General features: G+C 54.2%; 5 protein-coding genes across 5 annotated transcripts; 4 read left to right on the forward strand and 1 right to left on the reverse strand.

Moving 5' to 3' along the window:
• The first annotated feature begins 267 nt into the window (after positions 1 to 267).
• Positions 268 to 6328, forward strand: HD553DRAFT_293786 (uncharacterized protein). Its single transcript, XM_046178440.1, has 15 exons — positions 268 to 460; positions 543 to 601; positions 818 to 1121; positions 1365 to 1519; positions 1678 to 1782; positions 1859 to 2310; positions 2377 to 2521; positions 2589 to 3527; positions 3589 to 3759; positions 3819 to 4211; positions 4276 to 4467; positions 4541 to 4823; positions 4891 to 5141; positions 5214 to 5539; positions 5612 to 6328. The coding sequence occupies exons 1-15, from the start codon at positions 352 to 354 to the stop codon at positions 6189 to 6191; spliced, it is 4464 nt and encodes a 1487-aa protein (XP_046037956.1). The 5' UTR covers positions 268 to 351; the 3' UTR covers positions 6192 to 6328.
• Positions 6329 to 6970: 642 nt separating this feature from the next.
• On the forward strand, positions 6971 to 10179 carry HD553DRAFT_348754 (heme peroxidase; the record flags this gene model as incomplete). The annotated part of the gene is made up of 16 exons (XM_046183409.1): positions 6971 to 7092; positions 7165 to 7219; positions 7321 to 7458; positions 7540 to 7569; positions 7637 to 7663; positions 7745 to 7881; positions 7953 to 8007; positions 8069 to 8106; positions 8171 to 8415; positions 8485 to 8687; positions 8833 to 8858; positions 8933 to 9032; positions 9138 to 9329; positions 9452 to 9462; positions 9532 to 9623; positions 9725 to 10179. The coding sequence occupies 16 exons, from the start codon at positions 6971 to 6973 to the stop codon at positions 10000 to 10002; spliced, it is 1749 nt and encodes a 582-aa protein (XP_046037957.1). The 3' UTR covers positions 10003 to 10179.
• Positions 10180 to 10878: 699 nt separating this feature from the next.
• On the forward strand, positions 10879 to 12204 carry HD553DRAFT_340371 (uncharacterized protein; the record flags this gene model as incomplete). Its single annotated transcript, XM_046182536.1, has 6 exons — positions 10879 to 11071; positions 11210 to 11293; positions 11510 to 11666; positions 11787 to 11857; positions 11957 to 12029; positions 12120 to 12204. The coding sequence occupies 6 exons, from the start codon at positions 10879 to 10881 to the stop codon at positions 12202 to 12204; spliced, it is 663 nt and encodes a 220-aa protein (XP_046037958.1).
• A 449-nt stretch (positions 12205 to 12653) lies between these two features.
• On the forward strand, positions 12654 to 14281 carry HD553DRAFT_282138 (alpha/beta hydrolase fold protein-like protein). Its single transcript, XM_046178153.1, has 6 exons — positions 12654 to 12843; positions 12940 to 13235; positions 13376 to 13468; positions 13618 to 13688; positions 13806 to 14015; positions 14103 to 14281. Exons 1-6 carry the CDS (start codon positions 12743 to 12745, stop codon positions 14250 to 14252), a joined length of 921 nt encoding a protein of 306 aa, XP_046037959.1. The 5' UTR covers positions 12654 to 12742; the 3' UTR covers positions 14253 to 14281.
• HD553DRAFT_282141 (NADP-dependent oxidoreductase domain-containing protein) lies at positions 14282 to 15970 on the reverse strand (the record flags this gene model as incomplete). The annotated part of the gene is made up of 5 exons (XM_046178154.1): positions 14282 to 14626; positions 14705 to 14950; positions 15077 to 15285; positions 15416 to 15728; positions 15847 to 15970. The coding sequence occupies 5 exons, from the start codon at positions 15968 to 15970 to the stop codon at positions 14391 to 14393; spliced, it is 1128 nt and encodes a 375-aa protein (XP_046037960.1). The 3' UTR covers positions 14282 to 14390.
• Positions 15971 to 16378: the final 408 nt, after the last annotated feature.

Consider the following 16378-nt stretch of genomic DNA (forward strand, 5'->3'; position numbering starts at 1 on the left):
ATGGCGATTCCCCTCGCCTAAGCTTCGCAAACCCCATTGTTGTCATCCATGTCGTCCTCAGCCTTGGTTCACCTGACCCTTGACCCTACTCCTGGACACATGAAACCGTGCTGTGGATGCCTGACTTCGTTCCACCAAGGTTCGTATCGATCCCATCGCCCCCGTTTCCCACGCGTCTCGACGCGTCCGGCGTTGAAGCTGACGCGACCTCATCAAATGAAGCTCACCTCGTCCTCGACGTTATGATGATGGTGGGGATATCGCCATCGATGATCACAACATCACCAGCTCGCCAAGGTCGCCACCGTAACGACGCACAGGGAGATAGTGGATACCTGACTCGACCACGCCATGTCCGACGTAGGAATGGACGAACAACCTAGACGGAGCGGGAGGCAGAGGAAGGCGACGCAGCAGTATGGCAATACCGGTACCGGTACGGCGAGAGATGATGAAGATGGTGAGTTCAGGCCTCCGGCTGACGGACGACGAACTGAGGACGCTGATTGTAGAGAGGTGTTCCTTTCGGTGGTAAACGATAGATGAGCTTTCGGAGGAGGAGTTGTCAGAGGAAGAAGAGGACGAGGTGGAGTCTGACGGGGTGAGTCTAGCGAGATGCATTGCATTCCGGGAGTCAAGAGCTGATTCGACCTCTTGCTCGCAATACGAAACCTCCCTCTCGATCTCCATCTCCCTATCTGGACGCCGATCGCTATTATCTCTGACTCGCAACCTGTCTGATACACACCTCGATGAATTTACTGCGACCTCCTCTCCACTTCGATCGTAATCGCCCAAACCTCCTCCACGAGCATAGTCCATGATCGAAGTCCGCCCGACGAAAAAATCTAAACCCAACCCTCCCACCTCTACGCCGAAGAAGAAGGGCCAGACCACACCCTCTTCCGCCAAGTCCAAGTCCAAGACCAAGACATCTACGCAAGCCAGAACCAAGACCACCGCTGAGGCGAAAAGCAAGTCTTCTTCTGGGAAGGGGAAAGGAACGACTAAAGGCAAAGGCAAAGGCAACGGCAAGGGGAAGGGGAAAGAAATCGCCGGCAAGCAGGGCAAGTTGGTCGGGGATGGAGAGTTGGAGATTAGTGATGATAACGGGTTGTTCAGTGAGTTCTTCTCGGTGTTTTCTCTCCTCACCTTTGACTCGGATTCGGACGTTCGACCTTCGACATCCCAAGATCCAGGTTCCAACGAAGAACTAGTCATCCTTCACTCCGAAGACTACCTTTTACCTTTTCCTCCACTTCACTTGTTACCGCCTACGAAACACGATTTTCACTCGGCACCAAGCTCGTTAACATATTTACTGATCTCGATGATATTTACTGCCATTTCTTATCGCCATATAGACGCCCTCATGGACCCCCAAACGCCCATCATCCAAGTCCTCGAAGAGTGGTTGTTGAACTATCAAGCGACCGGCGGGGAAGGCGACGAGGATGAAGAGGAAGCGAGGGAGGAGGAGAAGAGGTATCTGGCAGAGCTAGTTGGGTTTGTTTGGAGGGTGAGTCTCGAAGGCTTGTCTCTCAGATCCTTGCGAGGGTGGAAGATGTGCTGGGAGAGGTGGATCCTTTGGGGTCGTCTCGGGTTCTGCGAGGAGGAGATATGACGTGACCCGGATGTGAGAGGAAGCTGACATGAATGCGATCGCTCGATGGATAGTGTTGTGGGCTGTCGAACGAGATCTCTCCTGACGTCGCGGACGATGTGGACGGTGCGCCGGAGAGGATCGATGATGTGCATACCGAGTTGCAGGAGGCCAAAGAGGTGAGTCGGCCAGCTTCCCGTTGGCCAAAGCGTCAAGGAGCCCATCGAGCTGATGCGTCGGTGTACGTTCTGATAGGGCCCAGTGTACCCGCTCATCTCACGGGCGAAAAACTTCAGGGCGATCCAGAAGAACCTACCCGACATGCTCATCACCTTTATCGACCTCCTCAACAACGGCCCCTTGCTCTACATTACCGACTCGTCACCACCACCCGAGACCGGACCGACGACGCCGCTGGTGTCGCTTTTGCTCACCTGGTTGAACCCGATGACCATGAGTCCGTACAGGGCTATCCGACATACGGCGACGTTTATCGCCATGTCCCTGGGAGTGGGTATCTGCAAGGTCGCGCAAAAGATAGAGGATCTGGTCGGGAAGGCCGAAGCGGGAAGGACCAAGAGGGCGGAGAACAAGGGCAAGGCGGCGGCCAGCAAGGGAGGGAAGGGTGACGCGTTCGAGACTCAGATCAGGCAAGGCAAGGCCAAGTTGAAGGTTCTGCATGAGTATCTGGACGTCATTTGGGATGGGTAGGTCCGCAGGTGACGGTCGAAACGCTAAGAGATCGACAGCTGACATTAGCCCGCTTTTCGCAGAGTATTCGTACATCGATATCGAGACAAGGATGCTGCGATCCGGTCAGACTGTCTCGTCATGTTGGGGAGGTTCATCGATGCCTACCCTCGCAAGTTTCAGGATACGGACCATCTACAATACGTTGATTGGGCGTTGACGGATTCGGTAAGTTCTTGGGAATCGGTTGCAACGGGCGCAACGAACGCTGATATGAATCGTGTCACCTGTGTAGGACCAGCATTCCCGACTGGAAGCCGTCAAGATTCTCGTCCCTCTCTACACCAAGGCCGACAACATGTCCTCGACCAGGACGTTCACCAGCCGAGCCATTCCTCGTATCATGGAGATGGCCGTTCGCGATATCAACGTGCCCGTCCGCGTTGAAGCCATCAAGGTCTTGATCGCGCTCGACGCTTCGGGCTTCTTGAGCGACGAGGACGAGGAGAGGCGGGAGAGTTTGGGCTGTCTCCTGTTCGATCGGGAGCCCAAGATTCGCAAGGCTGTGTCCGGGCTCGTACGGAATTGGTACAACGAGCGGACCGAGGATCTAAAGGCGCTGGCGGCCGAGGAGCAGGAGCGGAATGCGCCGCAAGGAGCGGCTGCCAAGCCCAAAGCACCGAAAAAGCCCAAGAGGAAAGCGCCGAAGAAGCGCAACACTGAAGCCGAAGAAAACGAGGACGAAGCGGTCGAGGACGAAGACGGCGAGCCAGAGGATGACGCTGATACCGACGACGCAGAAGCTGAAGCGGACGTTGATGACGACCGCGATCAGAGGTTCATCGAGATGAAGGTCCTGGCGTCGATGCTCATGGGTTTCTCGAGCCGTCTGGAAAGGCCGACCGATCTGCAGGACTCGCAGCTCGCCGCACCGGTTACCCAGACTCAGACACAACAAAAGCAAGCTCAGCGCGATCGGGAGCTACTGGCAGCTCTGGCGAGCGTGACGACGCCGCTCCATACGCACGCGACCGTGGCCGCCGAGACGTTCTGGAACACGGACATTCAGGCTGTCCACGATTGGGAGAGCATGATTGCCTTTTTGGCCGTAGACCATTCGACCAGCAAGGACGAAGGCAAGTTGTGGGCGCTCGAGCCGGAGCAAGAGACGTTCTTCCTGGACTTTGCGACCGTGGTAGTCACCAAGGCCGTGTCCGGAGAAAAGAGCAAGAAGGTTAGTGTCGAGACTGATTCGTCAGGATCCGCTAGCTAACCATTTCGATACGCCTCGACAGAAATCCGTTGACGAAGAAGATACTACGGCGGCGGATGTCTCCCAAGAGCTCGTCAACACGCTTCCCAAGCTGTTCACAAAATACCAGAGCGACTCTGGCCGAATGGTCGAAGTCTTGCGATTGGCGTCGCATATCGATTTTCAGACTTATTCGGAACACCGACTGGTACCGGTGAGTAGCTTCGCTCTCCTCCGCACGTGCAAGCTTGGCTGACACAGGTTCTATCGCAGGCCTACGAAGCGATGTGGAACGATATCTCGCGCCAATTTCTACGACATACCGACGCCGTTGTCTTGCGCGAGGTGCTCATCCTCATGCGCAAGATGAACTCGGCGACCTCGCTCGAGGCCACCAACCAGGAAAAGTTCGATCAGCTCAAAGAGTCCCTGTCGACCGCGCTTCACGAGACGCTGGCGGATAGGAATTTGGCAGGCGACTCGCTGGAGGACGAGGACGTACAGAACATCGAATCGGGACTTTTGCGGGTCAAGACGTTGATGTCCCAGTACAACGTAGAATCGTTGTTTACCGTCAATGAACCTGAAAGTGACGAGGCCGACATGTTCGACGTCATTTTGGCGCTGTCGTCACGTGGGCAATTGGGCTATCGATCGGAAATCAAGGTGAGTGACTCGGGTGCCTGATGTGACAAGACTCGCGATTTAGCACTCCATGTGACCGTTCCAGGTGGTACAATACGCCATGTCTATCCTCTTACTCCATCTGTCTTGGACGATGAAGGACTTGAAGCTAGAGACAGTTCAAACCGACGACACGATCCGCGTGCGGATCGAGAAACAACGAGATGCCGTCGCTCGAGTGTATGAGCAGTATGCTGTCAGCAACGAGACGAACGCAGTCGAGGCTGTCCGTCGAGAGGTATGTCCAGGGGATGATCATGATGCGTAAGGAATAGAAGCTGACGATACACCTCCACCTCGCTACTCTTCAGGCCATCTCGAACCTACTGCGTTTGCACCTGCTTTTCCGGCCGATCTCGCCTCATCCTGCCGACGCCGCGATCGCCCCCGCAAGAAAGGTCCTCTCTCTGGAAATGGACGACGCTATCCAGTATCGATGTGCAGGCGCCATCCAGGCTGCCATCGAACGACAGACCGAGATTGAACATGGCGACGATGACGCCTCGGACGCCTCGAGTGATTTGACGGTAGACGATGATGAGAGTAACGCAGAGGATGCTCGGAAACGACGACAGGAGAAGAAGGATGGAAAAGGTCAGTATAACGCTCGTGCGGTTTGCCCTTCTTGGATGCTGATTATTTCGCTTGATGATCCGCGCAGACAAGCCTCCCACGACAGAGACCCTCGTTGGATCGGCTCAACTTCAGGACCTACTGTGGAGTTTCATCCACGCTATGCGAGCCCGAGTCGTCGATGCCCAACACGCCGGGGTCATGCTTTCGCAATATGGCCGCCTCGACAACTCTTTTGACCAAGCCATGCCGTCTCTGGTTGAGGTTCTGCAAGAGGAAGGTCTTTACAACAAGGATTCGGAGATGGTCACCCATGTCGCAGCTCAGGCATTACAACAGGTAAGAATCCGTTGTTCCGGACCGTTGCGTATTAATAAGGCTGATTGTTATGCTCATGAACCCTTCTACTAGTCTTTCGAAGTCTACCTGGAATCGACATGCGAAGAACTCCCCGTCCACACGATCGATCTCGCCCGTCTACTCTCCCGAGCCTTCTTTACGCACAAGGCGGCCTTCAAGGTTCAACGACAACTCGACGCCTCAGCCATAAGCGATTTCCATCAGGACGGATTGTCTTGGGCCTTGACAAAGACGTCGGGATTCTTGCGACAGGAAAAGGCGAGCAAGGTCAAGAAGCTGAAAGACCGGTTCCGAGGCAAAGCGGCGGGTGCGATCAGGTACTTCGGGGTTTTAGGGATCCTCCTACCTGGAGTTGAGGGAAGGGAGGCTCTGAAGATGTGAGTTCACCGATCGCTATCTTCGTCTGTGATGTATCGGCTTGGCTGATCCTGACCGTCAAATCCACGTAGTAAGCACCAACTGGACATCACCATGAAAGACCTGGACATCAAACCGGCCAAGACGAAATTCTGGGAACCTCTCGCGCATTACGATAAGCGGCTCATCTCGGTCGCCGCTTCGGACAACAAGGTCAAGGCGGCCTCGAAGAAACAGGTCGACAATTCGAAATCGAAAGAGGTCGTCGACGATGATACGGAGGAAGATGATGAGAACGACGACGAGGTCGACCAGGCAGCTGCTTCGAGACCCGCGCCTAAGCAACGGAGACGCGGCGAGGATCAACCTGAAGTGGAAGTTGAAACAGGAGGCGAGGATGAAGAGGGCCAGCCGGAGGCTGAAGCTGAAGATGGCGCCGGCTCAGAACCCGGCGAGGACGAGGACGCCGTTGATCTCGAAGGCCAACAAGATGGAGAAGAGGCGGACGAGATCGATCGACCCGCCACTGCAGGTTCCAAACGGGCTCGGGAGGAGGATGACGAGGTGGAAGTAGAGAATGAGGGTCAGGACGAGAACGGCGAAGATGACGGAGCCGAGGAGGAGGATGATACGGTGCAGGATCGGCCGGTCAAGCGGACCAGGAGGGAATGAGGGGCCTTTTCGCTAGGACGTGTTTCAGTCTTCGAGCATGTTTTACGCATCGAAAGAGCCTGGTGCTGTTGCTTCTATGTCATTACGCTTTATAATCAGTAACTTGTATGTCAACATCGCATCGATGCCTTACGAACCGCCACCGCCACCAGCGGCAACGATCGACGATCCTTTACGTCTCCACACTTCTCAGCGAGACAGCGAGCATCGTGGCGTCAAGGCGGTCGAGTCGACCCTGAATCTAATTACACGCAAAGGTGGACGGGGCAGCGGACCATTCGGCTGCCAACATCGACCTCTCGCCCCGGAGCCGATGCGGAATAAGGTTTCGGGTTTGACCTCTTTGCGTGACGAACCTTGGTTGTTTTGGCTCCGTCGCTTTTCTCGGACGCGACCAGATCTTCGTGTTTATCTGATAAACACGGGGGAGAAGCGGCGGTTCGGGGCAAGTGGGATGAATGCCAAGCCGATCTGATCTGCCTATGGCTTGAAACGGGTCGGCACATTGGGGCTTCGGTACTGGCACATGAGCGATCCGTGTCGCTTAAACAGAGCGGGACGGACTTCGTCGCAGTCGGGAACGAACTGTTTGTGCACATGGAACGCGACGAAAATCTTGTCGAACGAAACAGTCAACAAGAAAGCCGTTCGAAAGAGATGCTCGGAACGACGGCCATCTGGAGTATAAAACCTGAGGATGGGATCTCTCTAGTTGCGTAGCGAAGGAGATGAGGTGAGTGTCAAGCGGATCATCGTCAATCGAGAAAAGTCAGAAAAGAATGCAGTTCATCAAAGTCACCCTATTAACAGCTCTGGTAACCTCGGCCTTTACGGTCGCCGAGCCCAATATCGCGGCGCTGAGGACATTGATGACGGATTCGAGATTCGTCGGATTAGTAGCGTTCGTTTACGAAGAGCCTTGAGAAGTGGCAGATATATCCGACGTTGAAACGCAATTAAATCTGTTCTACAGACCTTGTACAGTCGGCGGCTCCACCCGGACGACAGCTGCCGAATGGCTGAGAACGGTACGTTTCTCTGTTGGCGAACAAATCTGGCTAGCAGACAGTCACTGATAGAGACACATATGTTTGCCCTCGCCTACACATATGTTTGCCCTCGCCTTCAGGCTTTCCACGACGCCGGCTCGTACGACCATGCAGCGGGGACGGGAGGAATAGACGGGTCCATCGCTTTCGAGACGACGCGGAGTGAGAACGCTGGACTGTTCCTCACCGCCACCATCAATCAGTACAGGACGTTCCAGGTGAGTCAGGATCAGGAGAGAGGTGTGAGAGACATCTACTGGTCCTCATCGCTTGCTCTCGCGACCGGACTTCGCGTTTAGCAAGAAGGTGTCACCCTGGCGGACATGGTAGTGAGTCGCAAATTACCCGCCTGATTAACGCATCAATATCGTCACTGATTCGTTGCATAAACAACAGGTATTGGGAGCTATCACAGCAGTCGGAGTGAGCTTCCATTTCATGTGACTCCGCATTCCGAGTCCAACCCAGCTGATCTTCGTCTCTCGTTCATTCCTCATCATTCAGGCATGCGGAGGACCTGTCATCCCATTCCATGCTGGACGATTGGACGCTGCTAGTGCGGCTATAGAAGGTCGTCTGCCGTTGCCCGAAGAGACGACTGAAACGCATCTTCAAAAGTTTGCGAGGATGGGATTCTCTCCGTGAGACTTTTCAATCGTCGGTCGGGATGACGAACGAAAGGTTACTGACCGAGATCTTTACGGATTGTCAGACAGGAGATGGTAACGCTGGTCGCCTGCGGACATAGCATCGGCGGCGTGCATGGTGTGAGTCGTATGGCTTGTCGCGGTTCGAGACTTGCGGGATCGCTAAACAAGTCGTTCGCAGACGAATACACCCCTGGTCACCTCGGCCAGGATCGCTCCGTGGGTGTCTCAGACGGTAGCTGCAGCAGGCCTCGTACTTTGCTGACGGATTACAAGATTCTAGCTTCGACTCGTCTCGTACCGTTTTCGACAATGCGGTCGCCAAGGAATATGCTAGCGGACAGACGATCAATTCTCTGGGACAACATTTCGACCCTACCGCGCCTAACGATCCGGGCAACTTGGCGAGGAGCTCGGACTCGAGAACTTTTTCGGTCGATGGGAATGCTACCATCAATCGATATGCCGCCTCGCAAGACGCCTTTTTCACCGATTGCGTCTCTTCGTTCGGAAGAATGTTCAACGATGGTAGATATCCACGCATGGGGGATCTCATCCTCGCCTGCAGAGTCTGACCCACCTTTTTTGCGCTTACAGTTGTTCCAGCCGGTACATCCCTGACCCCGGCCATCGTCCCCTACACCGTCAACATCGGTATGCTCATCACGCTCCGGAACGAAAAGCTCAACTTGCAGAGCGGTAGTGCCCGGGTATACGACATGGCGGGCAAGTACCGCGCGTTCGAGATCACCTACGTCAACCGGGACGGATCACCGGGGTCGAACGCGAACATGCTGTTCGTACGCGCGCCGAGGACGAATATCGAACGGCAAGTCGATCGAATTGAGGGATTTCTCGACGGCAAGTCATGTTCATCCGTGGTATGACGTCGCTACCCGAAGGTTTCTTGGAAGCTGACTGTGGGGAATTGCATGGATTGCTTAGAGAACGGCGGTCGATCCAGTCTCCGGGTAAGCCCATACTGAAACTCTGGGCCTGAGCCTTTTGTGAGCTGGATCGCTAAATCCCCATGTTTCGCTTCCAGGATTTCCGCTCTGAAAGCCGTGCTCACCATGAACGACGGTAGTACCTTCTCAAGCCCAGAGGGTACGGAGACGCTCAAGATTGACGACACCATCCTTGTCGTGAGCCGCAAGGGTCACCCTTTCTCGACGTGGCGCGAAGTGCCTTCCGTTCCCCCTTCGGGACTCGGCTGACGAGTCCCGTCCTATCTGATCTGTGATCTGTAGGACCAAGGAGCGGCGTTCACTTGCAAGCATTCGAACGGGGGGATCAACATCACCGTCGCCGTCCTCGGTCCGTATGACCCGAAGGACAAGGTGGAGATCATCTGGGACAAGGTCTCGGATCCGACAAGGACGAGTCGGGGGGAATCGTTGTTGGCGGATTATAGGAGGGCTCGGCCGGATACGCCGTATAACGTACGTAGAGAACGATGAAAGAGCGGGGGGGGGGGGGGGGGGGGGGGGGGGGTCCGAGGAGCCTTGTGGGCGAATGTACTGACTTTCGTTCTGATTGCCCTGTGGTCTGATTCTCTCTTTAGTACTACGGCGTGTGAGTCGACAGCTCGAACGAGGAGAGCGGAAGGCGAATGAGCCAAGCTGACCCTGCACATTGCCATAGATTTGTGCCCGTCGCCATCGCCGCCGATATGGCCAATTTCGGAGCCCAGATGACGAGGGCCGACGGGACCGTGCGGAGCGACACTAAACAGGGTTCGTCCTCGCTGGGACGGCATCTCTTCTTGTATAGAAGGGTAGGAAGGCTGATCTACTGCGTCTCTCGGTCGACTTGCCATGGGTTCCGGTGCATACAGGGATCCTCTACCGGACGAGCGCTCTTGACGATTGTCTGCCCGGAGCAGAAATCCCTCTCCCTGGACCACGGGCGACGGCGACATTGACCAGGCGGTCTCGAAGTCAACTGGCCTGTCCGATACTCGGGTATACGAGGTGTTGGGATACCTGTGTGAATACCGCCAGCGACATCTTTCATTGTGGAGGATGCGTGGATCAGGAGGACGGAGGGGTGGATTGTTCCGAATTGGGAGATGATGTAGGGTGTGTGAATGGGAGTTGTGTGGTGTACCAGTGATTGTCTTTCTCTTGCGGTAATGCGAAAGATCGATACCCCTGAATCGCTGTAGGAACCGTTCCATATCCGATAGGTAGCATGACGGATAGTTGCCGGCACATTGGGGGGTGATCGATTGGGTCAGATCCCAGGAGACGCCGGCCTCCAGTTTTCGAAGACTCGATGGAGACTACAAAGGACTGCACCTCGCAAGTATAGCACCGTTCATGTCCATCTTTGACGAAGATGAATCGCTGCAACCTTTGGTACACGTCATACGATTGTTTCACACCGATCACGTGATTCGGATCGGTGACTTGTCCTCTGATCGTGCCTGTCGGCGATCCCTGGTGGCCCTGTCTCATCATCATCGACCGATCATCATACATGCAACTTGCAACTCGTCCGCTTCCGGATCCTCGTGACTTCCCCTCACAAGGCAGACCTTCTCCTTTCTTACCTTCACTTCAGGCGGGACCCCCACTTTCCCCGAGTCGGGGGCGATCAAACACCTGACCACGTCTTTGGTATCCGCGCTACTACTAGCGACTGTGCCGAAACTCGGGACCAGGGAAATAGTCGAGCGAGAGTCACGAGATCGTCGATCTCGATTGTCGGCTCCAGGCTGGATCGATGATGTTTTCCTCTCGTTTTTTTGCCATCGAGAGACATGGTAGAGACCGAGGTCGACCTACCGGCACTGAAAAATGTTATGATTATAGCCACAGCTGTCTACACGAGCTGATCAGATTATCACCTCGACCCTCATCGTCAAGTCGACCAGAAAAGACTGTTTACTCGCTTTTTCCCACTTTGGACATTCAATAATACACACCCGATCGGCCACATAACATCGTATCTCAATCCCGTCAGTTATCTATCTATCGATCATCGAATATGGACATCCCACCTTCCATAGGCAACGCCACCTACCCCATCTCCTACTTTTTAGGGTACAGGAAATCCCACCCGAAGGACGAACAAGACCCGTTACTCATCGCCAAGGGGTTGAGGTCGGGAGGGTTGATGAGGAAAGTCGAGTATTGGGTGCATACGTTGGTAGCGGCTTATGTCGGGTTGATCTTGGTCGGTGAGTCCTGCGTCGTGTAGGGAGCATTTTATGCTACGCTCGAGACGAATGGCAGAGCTGATATGTTGCTCGCTCTTCTCTGTGTTCTGCTTGCCTTCTGTATTTCGCTTGTCCGTCGGTCTTGATCGACAACCACAGGGTTGACATCCAAGGCCAACCCGTTTGCGAGCAGGGGAGCTCCGGATATCATCGGTGCTTTCGGGGCCATGGCCGTGCTGCTCTGTGAGTTCGAGCCCTTGTCGACCCTTCACCCCGATCAGAGATCACCCCGCTCATCTCACCTGATCTCATCCCGCACCTCATCTCGCCTGAATCCATATTCCCCTTCTAATTCCTCTTCCCTCTCTCTTTATTTTCTTTCCGCTGGGACTATACTATAATCACCGACAGACTCATCCTGGACCCTCCCGATCAACCAACCCCGCCCGATAATCGTAGGTATAACCCTCTCATCCCTCATCGGCGTCGGCGTAGCAAGACTCTTCGCACTCCGAGTCCCGCCGGGGACCTTTCCCAGCGGGTACGAGAACGATTGGGCGGCTGCTGCTACGGCGGCAGCGTTGGCGTTGTTGGTTTGTCAGATCTTGGAGTCTCCGTGAGTTCCGATTCGAGCGAGGGGATACTGTATGGATCACAGTGGGAGAGGGTTTTGGGATAGCTGATCCCAAGAGAGATGTCTTGATTTCACTGTACTGTGTCGTGTCGTGGCGCCCAGATCCGCACCTGGTGGAGCGGCGGCGGTGATCGCTTGTACGAACCCGGCGGCGTACCATATGGGTTGGATGTGTGAGTACACTGCAGCTGTACTCTGATCTTTGGCTTCCTCTTCTTATCGTTGTGTGTACTGATGGAAATCCTGATCGTGCTATGTTGATACTACCGTAGATGTCGGGTACGTCCTCAGTGAGACCCTCGTTGCGGTCGGTTGGGCGTTGATCATCAACAACCTGGGGACGAGGTGAGCGATCACTTGCATCTGCGCCGTTCTCTGAGATTCTGCGATGGGGGCTAACGCTACGATGTGCCGGGGTTCGTGGTGTGCTGCCAGACGATACCCTCAATGGTGGATCCACGAATCGATGATCCCGAAAGCACACGGGGAAGAGGGGGACAAGGAACAGTCCGAGGCGTAGTGCGCTCGTTCTTTCGAGACTTCGGAGCCATCAATATCGAGTCCATCTAGGTCCGGCTTGAACGACGGTGAATATGAATTCTCTGCGGAAGCACGAAGCTCCTAATCAAGTGATCGTGATCGACATAATTTCCACTTTATAATAGACCGGATGCTAGATCAAATTATTATAATCTGACCATGCCATGAGCAGAGGTCCGATAACCCTCCATTCGGAAGATTACATGTCATTTTGAAATCGAAGCTCGAATTGCGCATAGGAGACCGGGCACAGGCCTCCGTGGACTGCAATCACCCTTGATCAACCAGCTTGGTACTGCCATGAACGATACGTTGCGCCGTTTGCGCTGTCTTGTCTCGCCACCCATGAACATCTTTGCGGCGCCCTTAAGCGCTTGATGACGTTTGCATCTCCACCTCGAGTTGTAGATAGGGGCAAGTTAGGGGTCGCAACTTGTATTTCTGATCGCAATATCCGTCCCATAACCACCGGATTGCCTTGCATATAGCTAGCACCCACAGCAAGACATCTCGTCATTATGAGCTTCAAGCATAACACGGCCAAAGTATCGACGGGCATCGATGTTCACTACGTCGAAGCTGGCGACCCAAGCGACCCTTGCGTCATCTTGATTCACGGGCAAGTCCATCCTCTTTCGAGATCAAGCTGAGACTGAGATATCGAACTACCGATCTCACGATTCCATCTATACATTGCATCATATCGATCGAACAGCTACCCGCAGACATGGTACATGTACCGTCACGTCATCGCCGACATGGCCAAAGCCGGCTACCACATCATCGCCCCAGACTACCGAGGAGCCGGGCAGACGTCCTTGTCCCCTACACAAGACTCCAAGGAAGATACCGGGTACGACAAGTTCTCCATGGCCGCGGACTTGCACGCCTTGTACAAAGAGGTATTGGGGGTGGACAAGGCGTTCATCGTCGGGATCGATATCGGGAGTATGGTAGCTACGGCTCTGGCCTTGAAGTATAGGGAGGACGTGATCGGGTTGTTCGCTTCAGGTGAGTGGGGGTTTGAGAGCTCGGCTTCCTCTTTATTTCTCTTTGTTTCCTGTTTGTTTCCTCTTTCTTGCCTACTTGTGCTTCTCGGCCCCTGAACAATCCAACTGATAACACCCCCCATCCTATACTGCACGATCCAGAATGCCCTCAACCTGGGACCAAGGCGTATGAAATCTCCACCACCTCAGACGTCTGGAAGTACGAGAGGGTGTATCATTTCTTCTTCCATACCGGTAAGTATCTCATTCTTGCCCTTTGTTACCCTTCATTGCCCTTGCTGTTCTGGTCACATCTGGCTATACTATAGCGCAATTTCTGGGCGTGCAAGCTGATACTTGCTCGTCACCGTGACTGCCATGATACTGGTTATCGTATACAACAGCGCCTGACCTACCGGAAGCGTTGACAGAGGGCAAAGAGGGGTTGTATATCAAGAGCTTTTACGATCGATTGGTACGCCCGGTCATCTCCCTGCCTGTCTCGTCTCATCTAGCCTTAAGGATTTAAGTCTGATTGATATTCTCCCTTCCATACTCTCCCTGTACGGGGCGATTCTTCTTGGTCTCGCAGACGAGCAAACCCGACTTCCTCACCCCCTCCGACCAAGCCGAATACACCTCAGCCTTTTCCGCTCCAGGCCGGATGAAGGCGGGTTTCGAAGTCTATCGAGCGTTCCGGCGAGACTGCGTAGATGTCAAGCGGGAGATTGGGGAGAAGGGCAAGTTGAGCAAGGAAGTACCCGTTTTGGCTTCTGGTGGAGAAAAGAGCCCTTTGAGCGAGGTGAGTCGAGCTCTGTATTGGGGTCGAGTTGGTTTGTCAGATTCTGATAAAATACTTGATTTTCTGGGATGGGACGGTATACTCTAGCTCGCTCATGGGATGATGCAAGAGTTGGCGGAGAATGTCACTTTCGAACTCGTCCCCGATAGTATGCACTGGATCCCAGAGGAGAATCCTGAAGGGTTCGTCGAGTTGCTAACCAGGTGGATGGGTCGAGTTCGGGAAGAACAGAAGTAGCTGGCATCACTCGCAAACAAACACGTTGTATAGATATATTTCACTTTCGACATATTCTCAATTCCGCATTCCCCTTACAGGTACCTTTCCCCTCCGCTCGAGTCACATCGACGAGACCGAGGAGTCGCCCGCCACCGCTCACTGCCTCTGCGCCTCGATCGACCTGACATCCTGTACCCACTGAATAGGGTCGCTGGCCTTCATCACCCGGTTCGTCGTCTCTCCCATCAAATGAGGGTCCCTTCCGAAAAAGTCATAAGGGAATCCGAAATCGAACGGGTTGACCTCTTCGAGCTTTGCGACGTGGGCGTCGGTGAGGGTGATCTCTAGGGACTTGATGTTGTCCTTGAGGTGTTCGACCTTGCGTCCGCCGACTGCGAGGCCAGAGCGAAATGCATGTCGATATCAGCGAACTCGTCCGACATCTTTAAATACGTCTTGCGGACACCTACTGATAGGGAAAACATAAGGCATCTTCCTAAACGCCCAAGCGAGCGCCACCGCCGTAACGCTCGCCCCTAGCTCATCCCCAATCTCCGCCAAAACCTCGCTAACCCTCACATCCTTTTCCGACTGTTCCCCCCCTCGGATAGGTTCGTTGCTCGCTTTACGTTCTTCGAGTTGTTGCTTGGACATGAATTTCCCTTGGCCGATGACTCCCCAGGGGGCGAATCCCATTCCTTCTTTACGGAGCATGGCTGCGGGCGAGTATCCAAACGAAAGAGTAACGTGAAGTGGAGTGGTGTCAGAGTCAGCGCTCGAATCGAATTGAAGGCATCGAAAAATTAAGAAGAGGTATGAGTATAGCGATCCGCAGCACTCACGCAAAACCTCCCTCTCAACATCCCTCACGCTAACATTCCACAACCCCTGATAAAGGACAAACGGCGAATACCCATGTTGCCTCGCAAAAGCATTGGCTTGTACGACGATCCAGGCTGGGGTATCGCTGACGGCCGGATAAAGAATCTCCCCGCTGAGGACGTGTCGGTGGAGACCACGCATGATCTCGTCGACGGGGGTGGAGTAGTCCCTGTAATGCAGCGTCACGCAGGGGGAAGGAAAAAGTCAGCGGGGATCGAGGAGGAAGAGGCGTGTGAATAAGAGAAAGAGAAGCAGTAGAGAGAGAGAAAGGGGTGAAAAGTCCTGACACGGAGACTCACCAAAAGTGCACGTAAAACACATCAATATAACTCGTCCTCAACCTCTTCAAACTCTCCCTCACACCCAAGTGCATACTCTTCCCCGCATTCCCCATCGAATTCACATCCTTCTGTTCCCCATCATTAAACCCGCTGTATTTAGTCGCGATAACCAAACGGTCCCTATTTCCTCTCTGTTCCATCCACTCTCCGATCCATTCTTCAGACTCGCCGAAATGGTACAAGTTGGCCGTGTCGATAAAGTTGCCGCCGGCTTCGACGAAGGCGTCGAGGAGTTCAAAGGCGGCTTCCTTGGTGATCTTTCCCGTAAAGTCTACAATAACGATATGACACACAAAGTGCAGCAGATGCGGAGACGAGTCAGCGAGATGATATAAGCCATCCTATCTTGTATCGTTGTATTGTACACCCTCGAGCATTCCTAGACTGACCGGCCCATTTCGATCCGAGGGACATTCCACCGAGACAAAGGGGAGAGACCCTGACCCCGGCGTTCGGGGCGAGCAGTCGACGATAACCCAACGGGGTCTTGGGCGCGGGAGGGGGATTGAACATGCTCATTCTTGCGCGGTAGTGGGTCGGGTTGATTTGCTTGTGGATTCGCCGCTTTGGTCTTGCGATAGATGTGTGAGTGGGGACATTGACGACCTTCGAACACCTTTACCCCTATGTATTACCCCTATATATATACACGAGTTGTCGTTGAATCAATGACGCACACACGCGCCGCTCCTCGACCTCCACCTCGGTCTCTGTGTGTTCTTCCTCCTCGATCGTCCAATCCACATCTCCTACCCACCAACTCAATCCTCCTTCGACCTCCACATCCACCTTTGTCGTGCTCCACCTTCCTCCCTCTCCCTCCACCTTGAGATCTTGTTTCGTCATCACCTTCGGCTGAATCGTCGGGATGACCAGCCAGCCGAACATACGCGCGTCCTCGAGAGAGTATCCCAAATTGCC

This window comes from Filobasidium floriforme, assembly GCF_021052385.1.
Source record: "Filobasidium floriforme strain CBS 6241 chromosome Unknown HD553scaffold_6, whole genome shotgun sequence".
Classification (NCBI taxonomy): domain Eukaryota; kingdom Fungi; phylum Basidiomycota; class Tremellomycetes; order Filobasidiales; family Filobasidiaceae; genus Filobasidium; species Filobasidium floriforme.